The following is a 17,658-nucleotide window of genomic DNA, read 5'->3' on the forward strand; positions in this document are numbered from 1 at the left end:
TGTTTCTTGGGGGAAAGGTTATGGTCAATCCAGTCTGATAAAACTACATCCACACAGTCCAGATGAACCAGATTAACTAAAGTTCTGACTATTAATTACAAATATTTTTGTAAACTTTAACTTTGGTGGGGACTTCTTGCATTTAGGCATGAATATTCAATAAGCTGGCATCAAGGAGGTGAAGCAGCGTCTTGTAATTGGAGGCCTGTTGGATCAATTTCTGGCTCCTCCAGTCCTGTCAAATGTGAGAAAAATACTGAACCCCGAATTGTTCTCATAGCTGTGATGATGGTATGTGAATGTGTGTGTGGATGAGTTTAGTGTTGGTGCTTTGAGTGGACAGAAGATTTAAAAGGTGCTACATAATACAAGTCCACATGGCAAATGATCCATCACAGGCTACACAGTCTACAGATGCCACGGGTGCTCTTCCACAGAGTCCACCATATAAACCACCATGTTTGTACAATAGCACAGAATGGACAAACTGAACTGACTCTAGATTTTTGTTTTGCTGCCACCATAGTTTTGCCTTTACACTCAGAGTGTGACAGTCAAGCAGTATTCAGCAACTTTACTGATAGATTCCAATAAATCCCACATAGTGCACCTTTAACACATGGGATCACTCCACAAAGAAAACCATGTGGACCACATTACATCCATACTGAAGTCCCTACACTGAAAACACTGCTGCTTCTTTATAACTCACTATATGGGGCAGGACCAAAATACCTCTGAGCAGTGCACACCTTCTAGACCTCTCAGATCACTGGAGAGCAGTCTGCTGGTACCTACCTAAACAAGGTGAAGCAGATTAACGGTACAGTTCCAGATGTAGACCCAGCTGTTCTGTGAACTCTTTTATTGTCACATGTTCTATGATCTGTTTGTTTTTTCTGTGTTCTTTTGTCTGCTCATTTGTTAAGCACTTTGAAATATGTATGGATTGTGCTATAAATACCTTAGCTTGCCTCAGGCTGTGAGACTCCTTAATTCATCCTCTGCACCATAAATAACACTTCTTTGTGGGGACCATAAAGGGACTACAGTTTGTGTTTCATTGTACAGCCCTGTGTTGTATACTAATGAATAAATAAAATGCATTTAGCTAATGATAATTGCTCATTAAGTGTTCCAGTATACCCATCACCGTCAAGTCATTAATGACACCTGCTTCTCCTTCCGTGCTATGAGGAGACTTTACCTGCTGCCTGCAGTGAAATTAATGGAAGGCAGCATGCTTTGGAAAAAGTCTGGTAACATTATTGTAAAATGTAATTTTTTACTTTTTTGATCATTGATGTCATGTTTGGGTCCCTCTCTCACTGACTTGTAATTAAGCCTAAAATGTCCTGATGTGTGTCAGTGTGTGTGTCACTTTAATATTTATTAGAAAGAACATATTTGAGTCACTATACAATATCTGATCATTATATCATTATGAAGTGTGTTGAGCAGCTGCTCTCTCTCGCTGTGTGTGTGTGTGTGTGTGTGTGTGTGTGTGTGTGTGTGTGTGTGTGTGTGTTTGTGTGTGTGTGTGTGTGGTGGTGGTGGTGGGGGGGGGGGGGGGGGTCGACACAGGCTGGTATAGGAAGAGCTGTTGTGATGTGGTCTGGGTCGATCCTCCCCTTTCTCCCAGCCAAAAAGCGCCTCAGTGGGCTGTGGGAGGCTGCAGAGCCCTCAGCCTGGGATGGCATCCTGTCGAGATCTCTCACTCTCCTCCGCTGTGTTTCGTCTGATTGTCGCATACGGTGCTGAGTAAAGACGAGGTGAAGGTAGAATGGGCCAAATCCTCTGGTCCCCCCTGTAACTCTGGAAATGGATCCGACATCACCGCAAACAAACACAGGTATTCTTAAATGTGCGGTTTCCTTATGAAGACGCATGTGTGTGTGTGTGTGTGTGTGTGTGTGTGTGTGTGTGTGTGTTTGCGTGTATGTGTGAACAGAGGCGACTCTGCGACAGAGGTTCGGTCACAATTTGCACTTGTTGAGTTATGTGGACGTGTGACCGCTCTTACAGTGTCCAGCTGACTGAACAGCATGTATGCGTGGAAGTGATGAGGCTGCACCGTCCTTGTCAGGTTGATCCCTGCTGCTAACTTCACTTTGCACCTCCACCCTCCTCCTTTTTTCTCCTTCTCCTGTCATTGATGTTGCGTTTTCTTTGCTGCACTGAATGAAGCTGCCTTACATGAATCACCATCCTAAATTCGTACAGCAAACAGACAGTGCATATATATTTCATATAGGGGAAAGTGGAGGAGGGGTGTTCTTGACCCATTTAACCCAGAATATAAAGGTGGTGTCCCATCTGTTGCAATGTTTGAATTAGTAGGACATTGCAGGGCATCTTGTCAGCTGCTGCAGCAGTGTGGGCTTACATGCTTCACTTTGTAAAGTTGAAATGACAAACAGCATGACAGCAGAACATCAGGCCCTATTCCTTACATGTTTCTGTGAGGCTTGTTTGTGTCAGTGCTGACAGTCCTGTTCAGCGAAGTGTTTGTTTGAACTTGAACAATGCTGTCTGTAGATTTTATGATCTGCATAGTTAATACCCTCAAACTGCGCCTTAAGCGACCTGTTGTCCAGACCACTGAGGTTCAATTAGCTGTTTTACAGGTAGTTATTGTGCTGGAGCTCCCAATAGGAGAACCATTGTTGGTCTGGTTCCTACAGAATCTGAGGTGATTTTTTTACTGCAATCTTTAGAATCCTCTGCAGGTTGGCATCAGTGTTTGGTATTTTTTTATCAATCATTGTTCATGCTTTTTAAACCTTTCTTACTCGGGTTTGTTTTTTAAATGGTGTACAATAATTAGGGAGGAAGTGGGCAGAGGAGGACGTTAGCAAAGATGACTTCCATCGTGACAACTCCTCTCACCTCCTGCATGAGACTGGCCTTAAATAACAAAATCTGCCCAACGTCAACCACCAGTCAGGGCTTTCATGGATGACTAGACAGTTATAACAGAGTCAGTCCCAGACTGCGGGTGGATCCTGTTAGGGCTCAAGAAGCTGATGGGGTGGGCCCGGATGAGCTTCAAACCAGCGAAGTCAAGATCCATGTTAGAGTCAGAGCCGAGGAGCACCAGGACCACCTGTGGTCCTGCAGCAGGAATCCTAACCTCTGCAAGGGACTGGCAGCTGATGGTGGACCTTGGGAGGTGTTATGGAATTTTCTATCCTTAGGTTACATGAGGTCACGTATGGGTCTTGAGATCCTCGGCAGTATTAGTTGTTTGGCTTTGATTGGGAACAGTAGGTGCCAGTCTATCTCAACACTGTGGTGACCAGGGTCAAAGAGACCTATTACTGCCTTCCTGGACATAATAGATAGCTGGCCTTGATGTTCCAATCTGCGTAAACAGACATCTGTGTCTCCAGACTAGAATATACTGATAATAACACCTGCATGAATAAAAACATTCTCTTTGACTAATTCTGGGCGTGTAGTATTTGTGGTGTTATCTTGGGGTTTAAAGTCGATCCACCAGGATGAGTTGGGCAGAATGTGAGACCGACCCAGGCACTAAAGACGTACTTTGAGAGTGTCTTTAATTCTCCTTGGCCAAGCGTCAATAAATAATACAGCATAAGACATCAGAGGCTCCTGAACACTTTCTTTCCTCCCGACCTCACCATTGACCTTGACTTCAGCAATTTCTCCACAACAGGAGGTAACTCAAGTTTTCACAGCACTTTGTGCCAACCACCTTAAGACCTGATATAGTGCTTATGTCTGATTCCACCAAGCAAGTCATGCTCCTGGCGTAAACTGTGTCATGGGAGAACTGCCTGGAGGAGGCATATGAGAGGAAACTTGCCAAACGTGATTTCTGATCAGCGAATGCCAGCAAGGTAGCTGGAAAGCAAGATGCTTGCAATACAAGTTGGGTGCAAGGGGTTGTGCTGGGCCTGATCAGCCTAAGTTGGGTCACCTGGAAGAGGGTGTATTATCTTGAAAGACACTCGATGAGTCCAGGAGCATCACTGATGATGTGTCCAGGACTATCGGAAGATATATTCCCACAAAATATCCAACTTGTGTATTTTTAGCTGTTGTGATTATTAAAGTCTATCTTAAAATTGCTCATCCAGTCAAAATCCATGTCACTGCATTATTCTGTAACACTATTTTGTGGGGAACTTTTATGATGATATGATATATATTAGTATTTTAATATTTTATGATGATGATGATAACATTAGGTGTTGTCTCTACCAAATAAATTTGTAGGCCATGATATCTGCATCATGCAGCACTACAGCACTTCATTATAAAAATATAAAAATAAAATTCTGTCACACTTTCACCTTAATCAAACATTGCAGACTTGGATTATGCCAAACTGCAATTTCAATAATCTATTTGGTTAATTGTGCATCCACATTAGACATGTCATAAATGTTTTTAGAAGTAGCTACTGAACTGTAGAATGCAAAATGCTCTTAAAGAAATGTAAAAAAAGAAAAAAGAAACAAAATGCTGTATCAAATACAGTATACACTATCAGTAGTTGATGACAAATGTTTGGACATTTCTCATTCAATGTTTTTTCTTGATTTTTCTCACTTTTTACATTGCAGATGGTAGATGTGTCCAAATGTTTCACTGGTACTGAATGGTTGAAGGACACACCTTTTTGTGCCAAGAGGTGCAGCTCCTGAATTAGAATGCAGCTACAGAGAGATTAGAAACAGAGACAGAGGAGGGGTGAGGTAGAAGACAGCAAGAGAAAAACTTCACTGGCTAATCTTATGCCCCATTGTTTATGTCTGTGCTAACTAATTCTGTTTGTCCACTTAGAAACCTTTAATGATGTAGTATCACCTTGTAACTTTAACACCTTGTGTTTCACTTTTCTTCTACCTCTGGTTTGGTTTCCATCAACTCCTGGGAACTCCAAAATGTCAACCAGCTAATCTATAGCTAGTCTGTGTGTTTGGTGGTGAGTCGATCGTGTACGTCAACTTTTTTAGAGCTTTGTCATTGAAAACAACTGCTGCTGCCACTGGCAACCATGTTGATACCCCAAAACAAGAAAGGAGCTTATTCTCGCCACATAACTGAGAGTTGAGTTAAGTTGAGTGAGAAACTATAGATTCAGGTGACCCGTTTTTACACATTTTATCCAATGGTAACAAGATGTATAAACAAAGATAGTTCCTGCAGCTTTGTGATCAAATCTTCCAGCTATGTGCTGTGGACTGATAGTATGTGTCTTGCTCATGCTGTATTTCTCAAGGTCTTAAGAGATCGCCCCCTCCTGCTTTGTTTTGCCTCGAGCTATTCCATTTTCACATATGCTGTTGAATTTTAATTGACATTTTACAATGAGAGCTGTTTGAGACACACAGTGATTTTTCTATTTTCACACAGATAACAAATGTTATGTTAGGGTTTCAATTACATAACATTTTTGAGTTGAAATAACTTAATACAATTACGTGGAACCTGTTGACAAAATAAATTTAAAGTCAATATTTAATTTGAAATATGACTCCATGATGATGTTGTTCTGTTTGATGTGTAAAGTAGCCTTCTGTATATTACTGCAGCACATTAGCCCTAACAACTTTAAAGCGAGGGTATACATAGCAATATTAAAATCGTCCACCCACAATCAAACAGGTGACATATTGCTCACAAAAATCTTTTGAGATTTGGAAATTTAGTCTCAAACAGAAATTTGAGTTGAAGCTGTGTGTGTGTGTGTGTGTGTGTGTGTGTGTGTGTGTGTGTGTGTGTGTGTGTGTGTGTGTGTGTGCGTGTATAATTGCTGCTACTACACAGATGATCAATACAATCAGAACATTAAATCTGAGGTCAAATTATCACTCATTGTTTTCAACAGCAGAAGCTTATATGCCAATTTCAATAACATTAAGAATTATCTACATGCATTTCACAAGCCATTCAATATAATACAGTAGCAATATCTGAAACATGGATTGACACTGAAAAAGGTATAGACTTTGAATTAGAGGGCAATGAACTCAGATATAAGATGGAATGACAATTGTTATTGATAATCTACTTGAATGCTTAACCAGTCCCACCAGGATTTCACTGCCTTTTTTGAAATAGTTGCGGCCTAAAATGCCTGATGTTGCATGAGGTTTTTAAAAAAAATGTGGTGAAAGTTGCGGTGCTTTTTACATTTTTGTTGCAAATTAGTTGCGGGAGAAAGTGAAAGTCGCGATAAGTTACGATTCAACAGTCGTGCCGGGGGCGAGGGGGCCCCGTCCCCGGAGAGGGGACCGCCCTGAATTCACCGGGATTCACTGAAGTTGCGTTGAAGTTGCAAATCGCAACATCACAAATTCCTGGAAGGTCTGAACTTAACAGTTGAAATCTGCATGGAGAAAAATAAAAATGTCATTGTTAGCTGTATTTACAAAACGCCAGGGTCAAGCATAGATACCTTCAGTGAGTGGATGGAAAGTGTATTTTCAAAAATAGAGAATAAAACTATTTTCATGTGTGGGGATTTTAATATTGATTTATTAAATCCCAGTAAACACAATACTACTACTAATACAATATACAGTATGAGCCTATTTCCAAGAATCACTAGACCTAGCAGAATCACTTCTCATTCTGCCACTCTCATTGATAATATTTTCACCAATGACATCGATAATAATATAATAAGTGGACTGTTAATCAATGACATAAGTGACCATTTGCCAGTGTTTACAGTATATGACATCGGACACAGGAAAAAGTCAAACAAGCAAACAGTATACAGAAGAGAAGGAACAGAAGAATCCATTAACACACTAAAAAATCAATTATTGGAGCATAATTTGGAAATAATATTTAGAGAAAAAGATGTTAACCTTGCATAGTTGGAGAATATTTTCTTCATTATTTGATAAGCATTGTCCAATTAAGAAATATAATAGGAAACTAGCATATACAAATTGTCCATGGATTACTAAAGGCCTACAAAATGCCTGCAAAAAGAAGAATACACTTTATAGAGAGTTCATAAGACAGAGCACTAAAGAGGCAGAATGTAAATATAAAAAATATAATAATAAGTTAACTAATATTATAAGAGCAAATAAGAAAAATACTATAGGAGTATATTAGATGATAATAGAAATAACATTAAAAGAATATTGAAAATATTAAACAATATTATAAGAGATGGATCTAAACACAATAGTCTGCCTAAGTATTTCATTGATAAGGATATTGAAAATTATAACATGACAGATGTTGCTAATAGTTTCAATAATACTTTGTAAGTATTGGACCTGAGCTTGCAAGAAAAATCCCTGATTCAGGGACATTTGATGAACAGCTATTAGAGAGAAATCATTGTTTCTACAAGCAGTGGATAAAAATGAAATCTTGAATATTGTCAAAAAATGTAAGAACAAACAGTCCACTGACTTCAATGATATCAATATGGTACTAATAAAAAAGGTCATTGAGGGCATTGTTGGCCATTCACATACATCTGTTTCCATCCATGTTCACATCATTTCAAACTGGTTCATTACCAAATAAAATTAAAATAGCTAAAGTCATACCTCTGTTCAAGGCTGGAAACAAGCATAATTTCACAAATTATAGACCTACCTCCTTGCTCCCACAATTTGCAAAAATGCTGGAAAAACTCTTCAACAAAAGATTGAACATGTTTTTAGAAGAACACAAAATTCTTGCTGAGAATCAGTACATCAGTGTATGGGTTCAGGTCAAAAAGATCAACATCATTGGCAATAATAGAGGCAATAGAAGAAATCACAAATGCTATAGACCGTAAGCAATATGCTATTGGAGTATTTATTGATTTGAAAAAGGCTTTTGACACAATTAACCATGAAATATTAATCAAAAAACTGGATAGATGAAGATATGGCATCAGGGGAATAGTGCTGGATTGGGTGAAAAGTTATTTAAGTGGGAGACAGCAGTTTGTGAAATTGGGTGATTGTGTCTCTTCTTGTTTGGACATTGCTTGTGGTGTCCCACAGGGGTTGGTGTTGGGCCCCAAGTTTTTCATTTTGTATATTAATGATATATGCAAAATCACTAAAGTGTTGCATTTCTGTTCTGGGGAAAACTTTACAAAAGGACATCACTACAGAAATGGACAAACTAAAAATATGGTTCAACAGAAAAAGGTTATCATTAAATCTGAGCAAAACAAAATGAATGGTATTTGGTAACTGTCCAATGAATACAGAGGTATTAATAAAATTAGAGGGAGTTAAAATAGAAAAGAGTTCACAAAATAAAATTTTTGGGGGTAACCATAGATGACAGAATCAATTGGAAACCACATATCAAACATGTACAGACCAAAGTCTCAAGAAGCATTGCAATAATAAACAAAGCAGAAAAGGTTTTGGATCAGAAATCACTGCACACTCTTTACTGTTCCCTGGCCCCACCATACTTTCAATACTGTGCTGAGGTTTCCATTCAAAAAAGAGCAATACGAATCATACACAACGTTGGCTATCAGGAACATACAACAACCTTTATTTAAGTTACTAAAATTTACAGACATTGTGGAGTATCAAACTGCTCAAATAATATTTAAAGCTAAAAATACTTGGTAAATACTTTTACCAATAAATATACAGAAATTATTTTAAAGCATGAGGGGAGTTATAATTTAAGGGGAAAAATAAACTTTAATCTAACTTTAATTCGGACAAAGAAGAGGGGTTTTTGTGTTTCTGTTAGTGGGTTAGACTATGGAATAGGTTGACCATGGAGCTGAAGCAATGTCCAAACATGAAATTGTTCAAAATGAGGTACAAAGACACTATTTTTAAGAGGTACAGGGATGAGGGAGGTGTTGGGCAACACTAAGTGTTATGAGGTTATTGTCGCTTTGTTTTGTTTTTGTTTTTTTGTTTTTTTTATTGTTTCTCTTTGAGCATGTGTGTACGTGTGTGTGTGTATGTGTGTATTGCCTTACTTTTATTTTTATTTTGGTTTGCATATTTGAAATAAACACTTCAATCAATCAATCAACCAACCAATCAATCAATCAATCAATCAATCAATCAATCAATCAATCTTTTTAGTATTTGGTGCCATGAACAGTGTGCATGGTTAAAAGGTTGAACGAGGTGGTCAAAATGCTGTGAGTTGAGGTCTGAAAACTAAACAAGCTTTCATGTGATAATTTGTTCAAAAGTCACTAAAAAAAGATAACTGAATAAACTTACTTCCCCAACTACTCAGATCAACATTAAAATCCAACTACTCAGATCAACATTAAAATCCAACTACTCAGATCAACATTAAAATCATGATGAATATGATTATAGCTGTCTGCTCTGAACTTTAAACTCTACCTTTACCTGTCATCCAGCACTGCTTTTATACTGTCTACAAGCTTTCACCTTCATTTGATTTTATCCTAGAGCCATTTCAAGGTCTCGTTTGACACGAGGATCCATTGTGGCTGCTGTAATTAACCCATGCACCAGAGTGATACAGTATTTTCCCACGAAACGTGTGTGTTTCTGAGCATGGCAAAGTTTTATGTAAGCATCACCTGAAATAATGAACGTCTTTAAACTACATTTTGACACAAAATGGTATCCTGTCAAAAGTTATTGTGTTTACGTTGTGAGACCATTACACTTCATTTTCTGGGGACCCAAACAAAGTTGCACTGCAGTCTATCCAGCAGTATCAAAATATTTCAACCTAGACCAAAATGGTGGACTGACCGACAGACAGACCCAAGTGTCACGCTGCTAGCATTGATAGCAATGTTTTGCATAAGGCTTGAAGGTCCAGTATTAAGAATTTTGTAGTATCTAGCTTTGAAGCTGCAGATTTCAAATAACTAATGATTCTTTGGCCTCAGCCTTCCCTTCCAACAGTATCTGAAACATGTACAGCCCCATAGAGGCAGTGTTGGTTAGAAACATGGTTATTTAAAATCATGAAGAGGGGTCGCCAAACTCACCCTGCCAGTCACCTCCTGCACTTCCAACCAGTATTATCCTCTCAGCTATCTGACATGGTCTTACATATGAATTCCACCTACTGCCCTTCGGATATTTTACCAACACGCCTGTTAAACAAGGTTTTTGTAATGATCTGTCCACTTATTTTAGCCATAGTTAATAGCTCCTTAACAAATGGAGTTGTCCCTTCGTTTTTTAAACATGCAATTGTGCAACCTCTGTTAAAGAAACCAAGCCTAGACTCCAGTGACATTAATAATTTTAGGCCCATTTCTAAATTACCATTTATTTCTAAGCTTTTAAATTACCATTTATTTCTAAGCTTTTAGAAAAAGTTGTTTTCATCCAGGCTTCTTCTTACTTAAACACTTTTAATATCCTTGATAAATTTCAATCTGGTTTTAGAGCTCTACATAGTACAGAATCAGCCTTGCTTAAAGTACACAATGACTCCTTTCTCCTTTCTGTTGACTCTGGTTCTTCTGCTATTTTAGTTCTTCTCGACCTCACCGCAGCATTCGATACAGTTGATCATGCCATTCTTTTAAAACGTCTGGAGGCCGAAGTTGGGCTACAGGGGACAGTCCTAAAATGGCTTAGCTCCTATTTAAAAAAACAGAACATTCACTGTTGAAATTGGGAACTGTTCCTTGTCTTCTGCTCCTATTAAATGTGGCATTCCTCAAGGCTCAATTTTAGGTCCTCTTCTATTTTCCCTATACAGTACATGCACATCCACTTGGCTCCATTTTTCAAAAACACAATATTCCCTACCATTGTTACGCAGATGATACACAGTTCTACCTACCGGTCACACCCAATAGCACCTGCTCCTTACGAAATCTTTTTAACTGTTTAAATGACGTCAAATGCTGGATGGCGAGGAACTTTTTACAACTCAGTGACAACAAAACGGTAATTATCTTTGGTCCACCTGATTCTGTCACCACTATCAGCAATGCACTCGGTCCCCTAGCACCTAATTACCATAACGTGGTTAGGAATCTGGGTGTCCTCTTTGACAGTCCCCTAAGTTTTAACAGTCAAGTCAGTAATGTTGTTAAGGGTAGTTTTTATCAGCTCAGAACCATCGCCAAAGGATCTGGAGACAGTCATCCATTCTTTTATTACTTCCTGGTTAGATTATTGTAATTTCCTCTACATAGGGCTAACTGACTCAACCCTTTCCAGACTCTAAATGGTGCAAAATGCTGCTGCAAGACTTTTAACTGGTTCAAAAAAGAGACACCACATCACCTCAATCCTGGCACACTTACACTGGTTGCCAGTGAAATTTAGAGTTAATTTTAAGATTTTATTATTTGTTTACAAAGCCCTAAATGGTTTAGCTATATACAATATATTTCTGATCTCTTTGTTCCATACCCTGCCCCCAGATCTCTCAGGTCATCATCACATCGGCTCCTCTCAGTCCCCTATTCACACCTAAAAACTAAAGGCGACCATGTCTTCTCTGTTGCTTCCCCCAAGCTCTGGAATAGCCTACCCCATCACATAAAGTCCTGTCCTACTACTGACAATTTCAAATCCAGTTTCAAATCTTACTTTTATGATCTTGCTTTTAGCTCAGTCTGAGGCTGCAGTATTAATGATTTTGTCTACTATGTTATTCATTTTTCTTTGGTTTTGTTTTGTTGTTTTTCATAACATTATTGTTTTTATCCTTGCAATCCCCCCTGATTGTAAAGCACTTTGGGTCAAATTCTGTTGTTTTTAAATGTGCTATATAAATAAAATTGACTTGACTTGACTTGACTATTTAACATGGTGGAACACTCAGGCTCATCCTAAGGTAACTAAAACACAACAATCCTTATGTTTAGGTGATTATATACTAATGAAAATATATCAATATTTAATTTCTGCCAATAGAGCCTCCCAAATGTGACACAACATTGAATGACCTGACCTGACCTGACCTCGAGTTAGAACCAAATTGCTTGGGAGTGAGTGCAGCAGACAGGAAATCAAAAAGTACTGACTAGACTAAAATCTTTTTTTTCTTCAATGATATTTTACCTCATTTGTCCTCTGACGACTTCTGTGTGGAGAGGTGTTTATCTGCTGTGATCCACCTCTGACTTTTTCTGTAATGCCATTTATCTTGTTGTTGCTGTTCTTGTCTTGAAGATAGGTTAGGACCTTTGCCAGTGTGCAATAAAAGAGTTATTTGTCACTGTAATCATTCCTCTTGTTCATACTGGCTCATAAGTGACACATACATTTGTAGGCCAGGATATCTGCATCATGCAGCACTACAGCACTTCATTATAAATACATAAAAATACAATTCTGTCACACTTTTACCATAATCAAACATTGTAGATTTGGATATTTCACTTGATCAAACTGCAATTTATTCTTTACACTGAGCAGGGACTGTGAATTGTGTCTTTCATCTCTTACAGTGGAAGGACACGTTATGGAAGAATAATATTTCTTTCAGTTAGGTTGGAAAATGTGGAAATTTCCTTTTTCGGTTTGATTCTTGTTATGACTTCAGTCAGAATCCACAGATGGAATGGGAGCTGTATTTTCAGGAAGGGTGCATCTGTCCATCTGTAAGGCTTCTGCCAGCGCCAAGGACACTTCTGTCACTTCAGGATCTGTACTCCTCCAGGACTCTGAGGCATGCAGGAAAGCTTGTGGCTGACCGCTCCCACCTTGAACACAAACTCTTTGAATCACTCCCCTCTGGTGGGAGGCTGCACTCCATCAGGACCAAACCTCACACCACAGAAACAGTTTGTTCACTGCATCTGGCCTCATGAACAAGACCAGGTTCCCCCACTGACACTGGCTCTCACCTTCCACTACATTCTACTCAGTATCTTGCACACTGTGAACCTAATATGATACTGGTTCTGATCCAGTATCATTTGTGTCAACTGTTGACTCGATGTGTGTGCAGTACACCATCAGGTGTGCATCCATTCTGTCATCATAGCACAAACTGATGGGTCAAAGGTCAGTTAAGGAGTCTTGGTCCCTGCCAGAAACCAAGTCCAACTTCAGTGCCAATCTGTCAAGCTGAATAAATCCTCAAAAAGCACATGGGATTCATCAAAGTTGGCTGCAGATTAGCTTTATTATCTTCACAGACAAACTGTCCTAAAACATCTACTACAATAATAGCATAAGTCGTGGCCATTTTTCATCTTTCAACAGCCATGATATAATGGTGTAAAACTTTGCCAGGTTGTTCCCATTAAAACTTGGGGACTTTCCACTTTAATGGTGACTGTTTTTTTAGGCAAAATCACCCTAGTCATTTGCCCACACATGTGCCATGCTTGTTCAACTATAACCCCACACACCATTCAGCTTGAGCCAGTTTTGCATTGCTAGGCCTGAGCTTGTTTTCCAGTAAGACCCACAGGCCTTTCCTGCAAACTCACTCTCTGCAGTAGCAGGCTAAACTGTTTCCTTTTTATTGACCTTCTTCAAAGATTACACCATTAAAGTCCAACTTATTTTACTTGCATTAAAAAAACTTTTACTTCCATTTTCTTACATTATATTGTACCATATTGTATATTGAACCATAGATGTTTCTTACTTTATCAAGTACCATAACAATCATCACAAAGTGTTGTAACAATCATTACATACTACTTGGGTGTAGTAGTTCTTCAAACCTAAGTTTATATATGTTTTAGCTTGAATAATACTTTACACATATTGTTTTTTAATACTACAAAAGTATTATATCATTGAGAATAACATCCTGTATTTGGAGCAGCTATGTACTCTCAGTACACAGCCGCTCCCACAGGGAGGGTGGAGGCAGACATCTGATATCAAATCACCATCGAAGAACTTTATGTTAAACACCTCTGTATGTTTTGGTCTCTCCAGACAATGAGGTCCATCTCAAGGGGCTGGGCCAGGCTGGTGTAAAGAGGATGCCACAGCGCCCCCTGTGGGAGTTGCAGTGCCACTGTCCTGCCCCCACCACACACTTCTCTTCCTGGATGATGGAGGGAGAGCCCTTCACCTCTGCTCTCTCCTCTCTGCTGTACTCTGCCGGGGGACACTTCGTCGCCCTCTCCTCCTCCTCCTCGTCCTCTTCATCTTCGTCTTCCTCCTCATCCTTGTCGGATTCAGCTGTCGCTGCCATGTCTCTGGAGCAGAAGACAACTTTTGCCTTGGTCATCTTCCTCTTTGTTTTCCTCCTCATCCTCATTGTACGATGCTTTCGTATCCTGCTGGACCCCTACCGCAGTATGCCGACCTCCACCTGGGCAGATGGCCTGGACGGTCTGGAGAAGGGCCAGTTTGACTACACTCTGGCCTAGAGTTCAATACAAAATACACACATCCAAGCACACTTGTGTATATTTATGTACACACTCACACACACTGTGTTACTGTGTTTGCCTTAAGTTGGCACACACACACACACACACACACACTGTTTCATGCACAAGCTAACTGAACAAAGAGCAGTTCAGAATTAGCATAATCTGTGTGTACTTTACTCCCATCCTCCTCCACATGGATGAAATGGACTCACGTGAGCTTGGTTGACTGTGAGAACACATACGCTGCCAGGCTGGGAAGACACACACGCAGGGAAGACAGACACCTTAATATGAGGCTTTGATCAGTCAGTGGTTGGTTTAGACCCTCCTATGGTTTGTTCAGATTGAACACAAAGTGAAGTTCAGTTTTGCTTTATTAACACAAATTAACAAATGTAAAAGTTTTTTTTAAAATAAATATTTATTTATAGTTTATCATTTGAAAACCTTTGTATTCACTGGACTTCACCCTTAGTTTGTGCCACCTTGGGTAGATTAGCCTGATTTCCTGTCCTCTCCAGTCTTCACATTGACTTTATATGCAAACCTTTTGCCTCTAAAATTTGCTTTGCATTCAGTCTGAACACAGCTTTATGTATATGTGTGATCCTGGGATGGGTATTATCTGAACGTTTTTTGATATTAATGCTGTTTCAGTGCTGATCCCAATATGATAAATCTTTTTAACTTTAAAAAGCAACACTTTTTGTTTCAGTTAACAAAAGTAGACAAAGTGTTGTCTTAAGACTAACAGCTGTACAAGAACTTTGCTTCAATAAAATCCAGTCTAAAATTGGCAAATGATCATTTAAATCTGGAGCTATATTTTTGAGGCTTGATACCCAGCCCGAGGACCACTCTGAGTATTACACAGTATGTAAGGCTGCTGTTGTCTCCCAAGGCTAACACACCACATCTGCAGAGACCGCTGCCTCTCCTCTGTCAAACTGTGAACTGTTCTCATTGTCAGCATTTGAAGGTTCACTGAGACCAGAGACTGTATGTCAAAGATGACCTTAGGGTGCCTCGCTTATACAGGGTAGACATTTTTCTTCAGTGCACCTCACTGTCTTAGCTCACTGGTGTCTCTCTGTACCGTGTAAAGATCTAATGTGATGTGGTAAGCTGCCAAATTCACGCTTAAAGAGTGTTTTAACACTCAGTCAGTAAATTACATCTACAGTCACTTTATTATGATCCCAGTCCCATTTGTTGTAGTTTCCTGTAGTTCATTTAAAATAGTTCAGTCAAAAACAGGAATTATTACTGAAACTTGACAGCAGTGTTGAAGAAGCAGCTGTATGGTTTGGAGTTCTTGCTCTGAAGATGTTCTTTGGATAAACATTTTTAACAGGTACTTTTGTAATCAGATTATTAAGTGGAAAAGAGAACAGGGTTTTACACTAACAGGGTATCAGCATTGAGGTTCAAGTTGATGACTTGTTAGCCATGTACAAGGTTTCTACCATCGTTACATCATAGTTGATTTGTTATAAGGAGGACTTAAACCAAACTGTGCAGTAATTAGATTGATTCAAATCAAATTCTGTCTTTTAGTAACACCACCAGGGAGGGATGGGCACTGCCTACTGAAACAATACTTATCAATTCTCTTTTCGCATTTCCCACTCACCGACATGTGATCTACTATCGGGCACTCATCAACCTGTCTTGTTTAGTCTTTCCAATGTTTCAACAATCACTAGTTGTGGTTTGCTGGATATAAATCCTCAGTTCACAGAGTGAGATGTGAAAATATTCTGGTGAAATGTTTTTGTCAAAGAGTCTGGTCTGGTAGCTTTAATAAGAGAGTAGAGTAAACAAGTAAAGCAGTGAAAATAAACTTAATACAGTGTACACTTAAAATGATATTCATTCTGCTACTTTCTGTTTCTGTTACTGTTATTGACCAAGGCTCCACATCCTTGATATATGGTCTAAACAGCAACCTTTGTTGGTTTTAAACTAGGTTTTCTGACAGTTCTGAGCATTTATTAGTTGTTTTTTTTGGGGCCTTTTATGCCTTTAAGGTATAGGACAGCTGAAGGGGGAATGACATGCAGCAAAGGGCCGTCCGATGCAGGATTCGTACCGGGGCCAACTGCAGCGAGGACTGTGGCCTCTGCACATGGGGCGCCTGCACAGCCCACTACGCTTCCGACCACCCCCGAGCATTTATTTTTAAAGATATATCATATGTATTTAAAGTCACAGTCCTAGAAGCTTTAATGTCGAGATCACAATAATAAAACTGGTACAGTGACAAGCTTTATCTGTTTCACTGCCAAACTTTCCACTCTTTTAGTTGTGGTTTGTTCAGAGTCTGCTGACCTTCCTTCATATCCTAATAGACTGACCCCACTGTCCATGGGTTTAATTGCATCTTGTGGATGCACAGCATTTATGAGAATGCACCTAACCAAAGGGCGAATGTGACATGCATGCAAATGTGTTAAAAATGAGCCTAAAGATGCGTGGACTGTAACCATGGAACCTTTATCAGCACGACAGCCATTGATCTGCCAGGAAATCACTGCTTTATTTAAAGTGTAGATGAAATATTGTATCATTTTTATAAGCCATTTATTGTGACTCTACCTGCCATAGATATATCTGTTGACTTACATTCTCCTTGTTCTCCACAACATTTAAGAGAGCTTACCAGTGTGGACTCTTGTGCTTCCTCCTTCAACCCTCCAGCCGCTGAACAGTTTTGTTCTGGCCAGATACTACACCATACATTTTGAGGCACTTTAAATAATGATTATATTCTTTGCTCTCTAGTTTTCTGGAGGAACCCTTTCCATGTGTTGTCTGTGCAGAGGAAATGTCGTGACGTTTTCAGGCATCTTTTAGGCACAATCACCTTTGTAGATTCAGCACATTGTTTAAACCAGTGCAACATGTGTCATTGATGAATTAATGTGGCCTTCTGACTGCTCTGAGAACAGATTTGTCCCTGTAAATGTTATTAACATTTATGCAGAAGTGCCATACGATACACGCATACAGCCAACGAATGTACAATGAACATATGAATGTACATGTGAAGTTCAATATACTGAGTCTGCTTCCAGTTAATGAGCCTCTGACAACAGCAGTGAAAAGCACACACAGTCTCTGACTGTCAACAGAAGGTAATTTATGTTTGTTTTAGTTTGATTTAATGTTAATGTTTCACCTGAAGACATATTAGGATAGAAATGAAAACGAATCCAGTTATACTACATGATTCATAATATGACATCGATTTTAAAGTTAATTTCAGACTGCTTGTAAAGGTTTGTCAAGAGTCCTGATGTTTAATGTTTGAAGACCATTGAAAGTGCTGTTTAAGTGTGATGCACAAATCTTTCAAAGATAGCACAACT

At 39.2% G+C, this 17,658-nt stretch overlaps 1 protein-coding gene across 1 annotated transcript; it reads left to right on the forward strand.

Moving 5' to 3' along the window:
* Nucleotides 1-1,625: 1,625 nt before the first annotated feature.
* On the forward strand, nt 1,626-14,605 carry ctxn3 (cortexin 3). Its single transcript, XM_019272175.2, has 2 exons — nt 1,626-1,852; nt 13,842-14,605. Exons 1-2 carry the CDS (start codon nt 1,822-1,824, stop codon nt 14,279-14,281), a joined length of 471 nt encoding a protein of 156 aa, XP_019127720.1. The 5' UTR covers nt 1,626-1,821; the 3' UTR covers nt 14,282-14,605.
* Nucleotides 14,606-17,658: the final 3,053 nt, after the last annotated feature.

The sequence above is a fragment of the Larimichthys crocea genome, chromosome I (genome assembly GCF_000972845.2).
Source record: "Larimichthys crocea isolate SSNF chromosome I, L_crocea_2.0, whole genome shotgun sequence".
Classification (NCBI taxonomy): domain Eukaryota; kingdom Metazoa; phylum Chordata; class Actinopteri; family Sciaenidae; genus Larimichthys; species Larimichthys crocea.

Coding starts and splice junctions, on each gene's coding strand:
- ctxn3 (XM_019272175.2), top strand. CDS start 1,822: ATGGATCCGACATCACCGCAAACAAACACAG. Junction 1,853..13,841: donor ATCACCGCAAACAAACACAG/GTATTCTTAAAT, acceptor TGGTCTCTCCAG/ACAATGAGGTCCATCTCAAG.